The sequence below is a fragment of the Grammomys surdaster genome, unplaced genomic scaffold (assembly GCF_004785775.1).
Source record: "Grammomys surdaster isolate TR1022 unplaced genomic scaffold, NIH_TR_1.0 958, whole genome shotgun sequence".
Classification (NCBI taxonomy): domain Eukaryota; kingdom Metazoa; phylum Chordata; class Mammalia; order Rodentia; family Muridae; genus Grammomys; species Grammomys surdaster.
Window position 1 is genome coordinate 1,087,062 of NW_021605377.1, and position 10,723 is coordinate 1,097,784.

Consider the following 10,723-nt stretch of genomic DNA (forward strand, 5'->3'; position numbering starts at 1 on the left):
GAGAGAGAGTGTTAACCATTAGGCTGGGAGAACAGCATGTTGGAAGTGGCTAGAAGCCAGTGTTTTGAGCAACTTTAAGCAGCTCAAATCAGCAGAAGACTGGCCAGTTTAGAAGTTGTACCGGGAAAACCCATTACTGCTTTCGAGATGAAAACAAAGATTTCTATCGAGCATTATCCTTGGAAATGGATTCCTCATGGTAGCTTCAAATGGATTCTACTTCAAAATTTATCAAAACTATCTGACAGAAAAATGGAAAGTTATGTTGCTATCGTTATAATATCGTGGATTAAGGACTAATTTACTAGGATGTAAGTATGAAAATAATGATTTTGCCAACACTATCACACAACACAGAAATTAAAAACACTATAGACAAAGCTAAGTTCTGAAACTGGAAGATGATGTTTTTAATGCAAAGAACCACCGAACCATTAGAACAAACATTATATAAGTAATTCTTATAAATAAAATCAGGAAAGACAAACAATCCAAGGCACAAATCGGCAAAGAGGAACTGACCAAAGGAGAACCCAAGTGGCCAAAAAGCACAAAAACAGACAAATAAAAAAAACCTAATTAACAACTGGAAATATTAAAACGTTTTATCAAGTTGTATAAAAAAATTAAGTTTGATAAGTATTCAGAGACAAGGAACATTCAGGCACATGTAAATGGATATTGTCACACAGCACTGGTGGGAGTGTGGTGTCTGGTCTCTTGGAGGAGTGCTTTAGCAGTGCACATTAGACCATACAGTCAGCCAGTGTCTGGTTTGATCTAAGGCTCCATATAGGAACCCACACCCAACATTGCCTGGATAACCAAGAACCAGGCTAGATAACTCAGAAACCTGGGGTAAAATCAAATACTACTAGTCTGAAAAAAGGTATCAATAAAACGACTCCTAGTGATATTCTGCACATTAGAACAAGACACAATTCCAATTCATGGGCATTCTCCCTCAGGAAACCTTAACCCACGATTCTCATTGCAGTGTGGAAACTATGCTTTCTAGTGAATGGTGAAAAGCGAAAGTTACCTAAATAAATGTCTATCGAGGGTAGGATGGATCAACACCCATGCCCTGCCTTTTACATATTGCATTAAGGGATAGTTAAGAAGTTTGAGGTAGTTTAAATGTCTCAGCATCAAAAGAGGGAAGTACAGAGAATGGGGTGAGGGGAGAGCATGAGAGATCTTAGACTACACTGTTGAAATGTTTTTTAAATCTGAATTCACCACGATACATCAATTCTCTAAGAACGGAAGGCAGCACTATGTTTTCTGTTCTGCCAATTCTATGACTGAATACTACAAGCAGGCATATCTACATGCTTTAAGGGACTTTTTATAGGGTAAGGGTGCAACTTAATGATAGTATATGCATAGTAAGTATTAAGACCCTGTGTCCAAACTAGTAGGGGTAGCCAGCCAATGTCTGATTTGATCTAAGGCTCATTTCAGGAGAAGGAAACCACACCCAACACTGCCTGCTAACCAAGAACCAGACTAGATAGCCCAGAAACCTAGGGTAAAACCAAATATTAGTGGTCTAAAATTAAAAAGTATCAATAAAATGAATCTAGTCATCATCAAGAGAGGCTCCCTCTGGTAACAGATGGGAAAAAGATGCAGAGACCCACAGCCAGACATTATGTGGAGAGAGGGATTTCTTCATCAGATCCCTCCCCTCAGATCTCAGGAAACCTCACGGAACAGGTCGCAGAAAGAATGTAAGAGCCAGAGAGGATGGAGGGCACCAGGAGAACAATGCCCTCTGAATCACCTAAGCGAGGTGCATATGAGCAAACATAGGGCCTTCATGGGTCTGAACCAGGTCCTCTGCATATATACTATAGCATTTGGTTTGGTATTTTTATGGAACTCCTGACAGCGAGAGCAAGTATGTCTCTGACTCGCGCGCCTGCTCTCGGGCTTTTCTCATCCTATTGGGTCGCCGTGTCCAACTTTAATATGATAGTTTTGGCTTCATCTTCTATTTTATTTTGTCATGTTTGGTTGTTAACTCTTAGAAGTCTATTCTTTTTCTAATGAGAGACAGAGAGGGAACAGATACAGACTGGAGGAGAGGGTGGGAGGGGCTAAGAGCAGTCTACGTTCAAATCCTAGCCCTACCACCTCCATAAAAAAAAGACTGGGGTTGGGTTTCTTTTTCTTCACACTCCATGTCACGTGGACTAAAGAGAAAACGAGACTAGAAGCAGAGTGGGGAATGCTTGACCCTTCGAGAGAAGAACCTACTTCCTTCCTTTCCACCCCCAGAGCCTTTGAAACTCTATCACATCTAGACACGCGCTGCTGCAGCGTCCATCACCCGTGGCCTCTGTGAACCGCAGAGCTCGGAGCCCTTCCAGAATGTCCCTAAATCACAGGACGCACTGGGATCATTCCAGGCTTTAATTAAGATGCTGATAACTGAAGTGTCCAATCAGCTCTTGCAGCCTGGCGGGTTACAGAGCACAGAGCTGTGCTCTCCACTTCCCTTGCTGATAGGGCGGTCATTAGAAAAATGACCGTGAGGGAGGTTTTAGGAATCTTCAAAAATATTTGTGGTTTTCAACAAACAACCCTGTCAAACTGAAACGGCCTCCAGCTGTCCATTCCAGATTTTTCCCAGACTGCAACAAGATCAGGGAAGCAAGGAAAGAGCCATACTCCAATCCAAGTACTGCTCCTTCTTAGCTGTCTGTCCATGGAGAGGTAACTCATCTTCTTTGAGCCTTGTTTTCCTTGTCTGTAAAATGGGTACTCACAAGACTTCCACACCACAGAGCACAATTATGAGAAGGAAATAGGCAGTTTATGTAAAGCCTGGGACATTTAGTAGACATGGAATTAAAGTTAGTGTCATCTCTTTCTCTCTGTTTCTCTGTTTCCCTGTCTCTTTGTCTCTCTCTGTCTCTCTGTCTCAGTCGTCTCTCTCTTGCACACACACACACACACACACACACACACACACATGCTTCTCATCTTTTTCTTATCCTTTTCTTACAGGGGCCTTGGTCCTTACAACTTCTGTGTATTCTGTATAGTTTGCCCTGATCTTGGAGTCAAGCCAAGGATGGTACCATGTTTCTTCGTCCTCTGCAGGAGAGCTGTGTGCTTCAAAACACTGCTAGAGATATTGCAAAAGGGTGTCTGGAGAACAAAGCTCTGTCCTGTCCAAAACTTCATCTGTGAATTGAGAGTTACAACAGTACTGTTGCGACACTGTCAGCAAAACAGAAGTGTCCAGGGTGCAAATGGCACAGCTCCACCATTTGAGCCAGGAAGGGAGGGACTCCGAGATGAATGTGTCTATCGTTTTAGAAAACCAAAGCCAGGAACACAAGACAGCTTCTTGACTATCTTTTCCTACCTCTCATGCCCATTTTTAAGAGAAAAGAATGCTCTCTCTCTCTCTCTCTCTCTCTCTCTCTCTCTCTCACACACACACACACACACACACACACACACACACACACGTGCACCTATGCATGCCACTTTATGAAGGTGTGGTTGGCATAAAAAAGATATATACTCATCATTCATAATCTACACCATAAACCAATTCATCTTCCCCTACGGTTTCTTCCTCATTTTCTTCTTATTAACATGAGCTAAAGGATTCCCAGCCCTGTATGTCTTCAGCCCAGCCGCAGTGGCTCTAAGAGAGCATCAATGACAACATCGGATCTCCAGAACACAGGTGGGACTTGCTCACACTAAGAATCTGGGACGAGTCATCAGTCATCCCCCAGCCGGTCCTTTCTAAATAAAAGTCCAATTCGGAGAATTATCCGAGTTCCTAGCTTGCCTGTGTCACTGTCGCAGTGAGCAGGCCAGCAGGCCTTATCTGCAGCATCCCCCGCTCCGGGGCGCTTTAATAATGAAGTTCTTCCTTAGGATTTTTCTATCTCTCTTTTTTAATATTTCTCTGATATGAGTGTTAGAAGCAGGAGGCAATAGAGGAGAGTATAACTGAAGCTTACAGAGAAAGCACTTCAAAGCTACTCAGCTATGGAAAATTTCCACATCCCTTAAGTGTAGACTCGTTAGTCTGTTCTTCAGTCCATGGTCACCTGACAAATGGACATGGAGATTTGGCAAAACGCCAAAAGGTAGCACACAGCATAGGTCAGATTTTCTGTAGAATCGGCGGCGTTGAGCCCTATTTTTTTTTTTAAACCCACTATTTGCAGCGCTGCCCTCTGGAGGACCAGAACGTGGAAGGGATGGTTATCAAGTATTGTTTAATAAGAAAGTAGCTTCAGTTCTCATCTTTAGAGTTGCCTTCTCTTCTGGTGTCTCAGCATTTTTCCATCAAACTGCTAACTCAAGACTTCATTCAACGACTAAAATCACAGGTATCTAAGAGAAACCTGCAAGCGATAGTCTTTCTCTGCTACCTTGAGAGACACACTCCCACTTCCAGATGACTAGGTACTTACTTGGATTGTTTTGTGGTCAGAGATATCCAAGGCCCTGAGAGGATTCTGAGCCCAGTCTTCCTTTCCAAAGCCCAGCAATTTCGCTGTAGATGCTCAGAACTCAGTTCTGCTCTGGGGTGAGATGAGGAGACAGTGGGCTGAGGAGGAGAAGGAGGAGAGCCTGGGTGACCACAGGCGGCCTTCCGGCATTAGTTCCAGCATCTCTCCCTTGGCTCTGTGCCTCATGGACACGGATTAGTCATTAACAGTCCTTCCCTGGTAAATGATGTAAACACAGAAAGGAATCTCAGGGAGCCTTGGGATTGCCAGCATAATCCAAAGACAGGGAAAGTGACAGGCACCAGAGTCCCATAGCTCACCTTGTATAATAGGTCTGTTGGCTGTTTTGTACGGTCTCGGGAGCCCAGATTTCTGCCTCACTCTGAAGTCTCTTTTCATAGTTCTGTTACTTGCCAGACATGAAAACTAGAAAGGATGAGCTACCTTGAGCCTTCTTTCTCCCAGACTTCCTGCATCAAGTTGTAAAACTGCCTAATGATTATGTCTTGGGAATGCCTCCTTTTTCTGAGCGACCCTGATCCTCTGCTAGGTCGGGCCTACCACAGCTTCCTGTCTGAAAAACAATGGTAGTCCATCGCTTCCTTCTTGCCTCTTTTTCAGTCTTCTGATTGCACTGAACATGAGCACTGAGCATGTGGCTTCTCTGAGATTTGGTTTCTTCATCTGTGTACGTACGCTTGTGTGTCTCTGTGTGTAATCGTGTGTCTCGGTTGTATGCCTGCATCTCTCTATGCATACTTGTGTGTCTCTGTATGTATACTGTGTGTCTGTGCTTGTGTGTGTCTTTCTGTGTGTGTGTATCCTGGTATGAAGTCTATTTAATGGGAGATCTACATTCAAATCTATCTAAGTAACATTCGAATGTTACTACATGTTTCCCTTTTGCACAGGTAGGTTGTATACCACCACCACCACCACCTTTAGTGACTTCCTGGTGTCCTACAGCACACTTCTCTGATTCTGTCAATTCTCCTTTGTGTGGAGAAACATTATGCCAACACTTCCTGTCCTCTTCAGCTCTGATCTGCCCCAGCAACTCCAAGACCAGTTCTTCCTGGTGGAGAAATATCTGCTATATGGTTTTGGTCTCTAGCATCAGTGAAGAGGGTGGTTAAAGTCTTGTATCAACCACGTGGGCTTCATTCCCAGCTCTGCCACTCATGAGCTGGGTGACCTTGCAGCTTGGGCTTTTGCTTAACAGCCCTTGGTCTTGGTCTCAGCATCTCATCTGTAAGATGAAAATATAATTCCCGTGTATTCCACGGAGGGATTTTAAATAGTGTATGCAGAGTGCTAATATCCCAGGTAGTATCTGTTATAAGAAGGTTCTATGCAAGGAGTAGCTTGCTAGAATTTTCTCTGGAAGTTTTTTTTCCAACAGGACCACATGGTTCCTAAGGATAGAAGGGTTTCCCCGTACTCTGGATTACTGTTTCTATACTACTGGCCATTACATACCTGCTTTCTCAAAAATTTCAACAATTATGTATTTCAACTTCATATCATAATCTACCAGAAATAGAAATAAATAAATAAATAAAAACCTTTGTCTTAGGGTTTTATTGCTGTGAAGAGACATCATGACCAAGACAACTCTTATAAAACAAAACAGTTAGTTGGGGCTGGCTTATAGTTTCAGAGGTTTAGTCCGTTATCATCATGGCAGGAAGCATGGTAGTGTACTGACAGACATGGTGCTGGAGAAGGAGCTAAAGTTCTACATCTTGATCCGAAAGCAGCCAGGAGACTCTTCTACAGGTAGCCAGGAGGAGACTGGAGTTCCATATTGAATGGAGTTTAACTAGGAGACCTCAAAGCCCACCCCACAGTGACATACTTCCTCCAACAAGGCCACACCTACTGGAACAAGGCTATACCTTTTATTAGTGCCATTCCCTCTAGGCCAAGCATTCAAAGACATGAGTCTATGGGGGTGAGTGTGGAGTAAATCTATTCAAACCACCACAATCTTTTAAAACTTACCTTCAAAATACATAGCCCAAATCTAACACCTTTTACCTCCTCTGCTACCATCCCTCTGGACTGTGCCTGACTGCTTTCACCTGAATTCTCACCATAGGCTCCCAATTGGTCTCTTATTTCTGCATTAACTGCCACTCATGCCACCACTGTGGCTAATTAATGCCATTAAGACAAAAGCACTATCCGCTTATCAAGCCCCAATCCTCACCCCTCATGGCTCAGGGAATGTCAAGAAAGAAGAGGTGGAAAGATCTGGGCAATGGAGAGAAATGCTTATGAGATGCTGTTTTCTGGACATTGCTTGGCTACAAGGCCATGCACACCTTGAACACCATCAAGTCAGTGAAAGCTCAAGCTTAGGTGAGGGCGTGCCCTCTAGACCCTGCCCATTGCTGAGGCATTCTTGGCGGCTGATAGCTGCTGGGGGAGGAAGAATCATTCTTTTGAGAGTCTAACCACTGGGAGGTTTCCTATGCCCTGGTGGCTGGAACTATACCCCTTACCCAATTTGGGCAGCACTAGCTGAATACAACAAAAGGACACAAGAAGGACTGGAAGAAAAATGGAAGTAGATTTGATTGTATTTTATTGTGTGCAAGTATGAAATTCCCACGAATAAGGAAAAACATGAAAAAAAATCATGTCACTACTTTGCTCAGAATCCCCATGGGTTTTCATCTCCTCCAGACCAAAGACCTAATCAAACTTCTTTTTTTTTTTGATAGTTCAGACTTACTTTAATAACAATACATACGACATCTTGTCACTATGGAATGTAAGGGTTGGACAGGGATTTCACAGTGCTCTTAACATTCTGCATATCCAAGTTTGTGTGTAATGTCTCGGAACACCAGCCCCTCCACCATTTACCCATCACTTTTGGTACTTTAATAAACATGATTCTTACAAAGTAGACACACTGCCTGCATTAGGCGTGCATTTCCTTTATCCTTGGATTACAACATACAGTACCTACTTCTGCTGGGGTTCAACTCAGTGCACAGCACTTGCTTGGCCTATGTGAGACCCTGCATTTAATGTCCAGCACCACAAAAAAACCCAATACCTCTATTTTAAGATGTTTAAGAATTATCCTATTACCAAGGAGCAAAAATATAACTTTGCAATTATAAAAGAGCTAAACCAGAACCCATAATCAATTTGTAAGTGTGATTCTAATAAACACTGCCTCTCTGCAGCTTTTATCAGCTTTCTAGGTTGTTGTACACACACATACACACACACACACACACACACACACACACACTCCCTCCTACTTAGTTATAGGGGCTTTATAAGCTATATTTCATGGACTCTTTGGAAAGTGTTTTTAGAAGCCAACAAACCTTAAAACCTGAAGTTCTAAAGTCAGCCCACAGGTAGACAAAATAAATGAACCAGGGCAAACAGGGTTCTTTCCTGACACCCTCCCGAAGCATGGCCTACTCTGCGCATAGTGTGTGTGTATCTGCACTGTCAGCTGCCCTTCTCACAGTGACTCTCATCATAAAGGTGTAAGGAAAACACTGTGACCAACTACTTTCAGGTGACAGATTTCTCCTGTGTTACCTTGACTCCCCTGAGTGACCTAGTTAGTGAATCAGTCACTAACGATTTGGCCACCAGGCAAATCAAGCTGGCAAGAAAGTAAACCAATATTCAATACTGTGTTTTGTCTAAACCCACATGGTATTTATTGCAGACACAAACAGGTAACCTCAATATGAGACGTCTAATGAAAACAAGCACTTCCCAGACCAAGGCAGCAGCTCTTCTAAGGCTTAGGCTTGGCTCAGAATTCTTTATACATGGAATAGCCCATACCAAGAGTCATGGCCCCAACAACAAAGCCCTGGGCTGCCACACGCATGTGGATCAAGTGAATGGACATCTTCGTGTTTCCCCTGCTCTTCAGTTTGTATAACCCGTACGCAACAATTGCTGCAAAGCCTGCCATTCCAATGGGGACAAATGGTGTCTCCTTAGCTTTCCGAATAAACTTAGACCCCTGACCTTCATCGTATGAAGAGAGAGAAAGGTCTGTGTTGGTTGACATTTTGATTTCTTGAAGAGTCTTCCGAGATGCAGGGTCCTTTTCAGTCCTGCCGGCTTCTGGCCATCCCTAATCAAACTTCTTACTGTGATCTCCAAAGATCTACATGCCCCACAACTCCATGACTTCTTCTTACTCTCTTCTATAACTTGCTGTAGTTGTATAGCTTCTGTCCCACTCATTGAACCTATAAAGTATCTTCTCTTCTCAGAGCCTGTTGTGGTTGACAGCCTCAGGGTCAAGAAGCCATCATCTTGGGAAGTTCAGTTGTGACCCTTGCAAAATGCTTACCCTAGTTGTTCTTGTTGACTGTTTACACTCCCCTCATAGAGAGGCAGATCCAGACACTTCCTATCTATGCTGCCGTAATTGTACCCAGCCTGGTGTAAGGAGAAGTATAGGAAATCATCCAACTCTAGGGGAGGGGCCTCCATCTATCTATCTATACGAAGGCCATCATCCCTGCTGAGTGAAGACTGGACTGTCTGGCTCAGTGTTTGCGAAGGAGGCACCCACACTTCTATAGGTAATCCTCTCACCTATGGTCTGTAGGAAACCAGTAAACTTACTGATTCCCTGTAGGGACCTTTGGTGGAATTGTGCCTCAATCTGTTGTAGGTACGATTTATGCCTTTCCCTAGGGGAGGGAGGGGAATTAAAAAGGGGTGTCTATGTCATCTGTTCCACAGCCTGGTAGGATCTTTGGCTAGATATTTGCCATTGTCATTTACTCAGTTTATCACTTATCTGAGAGGCCTCTCTGGACATACAAAATATAACAGCATGGTTCTCCTTGCTCCTGCCCCATCCATTCTCCATCTTAAAAAAAAAAAAAGATTTATTTATTTTACATATGTGAGTACACTGTCTCTGTCCTCAGACACAGCAGAGGAGGGCACAAAATCCCACTACAAATGGTTGTGAGCCACCATGTGGTTGCTGGGAATTGAACTCAGGACCTCTGGAAGAGCAGTCAGTGGTCATAACCACTAAGTCATCTCTCCAGCCCCTCCATTCTCCATCTTACTTTGTTTTATTTTTCTCACAGAACGTGACATGTACTCACTTTTCTAATGTCTGTCTCACCACACGGAACATGGACAGACATCCCTATCTTGTTTACTGGTGTGTCATTGATTGCTAACTGTCTGAAACAATGTGCTGGTGTAAGTAGGAGGTGCCATAACCTAACCTTGGAAGCTTTTCATCCATGCATGCACAGAGGCACTCAGCAAGATGATAACAATAAACGAAACCAACTAAAGAACTGATAACATTTATTTGTATTTTGTGATTTGATGGGGAATCCCATGTTATCATAAAAACGTGGTGCTGTGTGCCTTTAATCCCAGCACTTGGAGGGTCAGAGGCAAGTGGATTTATGTGAGCTCAGGGGCAGCCTGGCCTACAGAGTGAGTTCCAGGTCAGCCAAAGCTGCACAGTGAGGACTCATCTCAAAATGTTCTATGTTAATCATGACAAACAGAAACAACTCTCTTTATAGGAATAATTCCAACTATCACAGGGAAAAAGAAGGAGAGGAACAAGCATTTATTAAGTCCTTAACATTTTCCACAAAGGCACTACCAACTCAGCAGGGAACAGAACAGCATGGTCTTCACCTTCCCAAAACTTACCTAGTGAAAGCGAGTGGTTTAGAGTTTTCCTCATGGCAGTATATTATGAAGGTGAGAAAGGATTTGGTGCTGTGCTGGTATTTGTCAAGAGCTTGCTGTTGCATATGAAGTGAACCCGGAAGCAAGATGACATGTTGAAGACTCGTTTTAAACTGTGGAGCTTTGAAGAAATAATTAGATCACAGAACTAACTTCACCGGTAAATTAATCCCATGACGAGTCCTGTAAAAATGAATTATATATTCTAGCTAGCCTGTATAAAAGACAGAAAATCCAGGTATGTATTTACAAGCTATAAGCCTAGACTGGGCAGGTTTTGAGCTATTCTAACTGATATCCCAGCCATATGTCACTTGTTACTTGTTGTGTGTCTTTCCAGGTTATTTCTGCTGCATCTGCCTGTCCTCAGGATTCCTTGCTCCTGGCCACATGCTTGTGGTCTCTCTCTCTCTCTCTCTCTCTCTCTCTCTCTCTCTCTCTCTCTCTCTCTCTCTCTCTCCCTCCCTCCCTCCCTCCCTCTCCCTCTCCCTCTCCCC

The 10,723-nt window shown here is 43.4% G+C and overlaps 2 protein-coding genes across 3 annotated transcripts in view; both read right to left on the reverse strand.

Moving 5' to 3' along the window:
• The window catches only part of Nr1h4 (nuclear receptor subfamily 1 group H member 4), a 75,665-nt gene extending 71,003 nt beyond the window's left edge, over nucleotides 1-4,662 (reverse strand). The window contains exon 1 of one of the 2 annotated variants that reach the window (XM_028783047.1): nucleotides 4,455-4,662. The gene's annotated coding sequence lies outside the window, so the exon portion shown is untranslated. The remainder of the gene's footprint in view (nucleotides 1-4,454) is intronic. The other variant, XM_028783048.1, reaches the window with a different exon arrangement.
• Nucleotides 4,663-8,167: 3,505 nt separating this feature from the next.
• LOC114634517 (HIG1 domain family member 1A, mitochondrial) lies at nucleotides 8,168-8,587 on the reverse strand. Its single transcript, XM_028783122.1, has one exon. The coding sequence runs from the start codon at nucleotides 8,551-8,553 to the stop codon at nucleotides 8,290-8,292; it is 264 nt and encodes an 87-aa protein (XP_028638955.1). The 5' UTR covers nucleotides 8,554-8,587; the 3' UTR covers nucleotides 8,168-8,289.
• Between the last annotated feature and the right edge of the window lie 2,136 nt (nucleotides 8,588-10,723).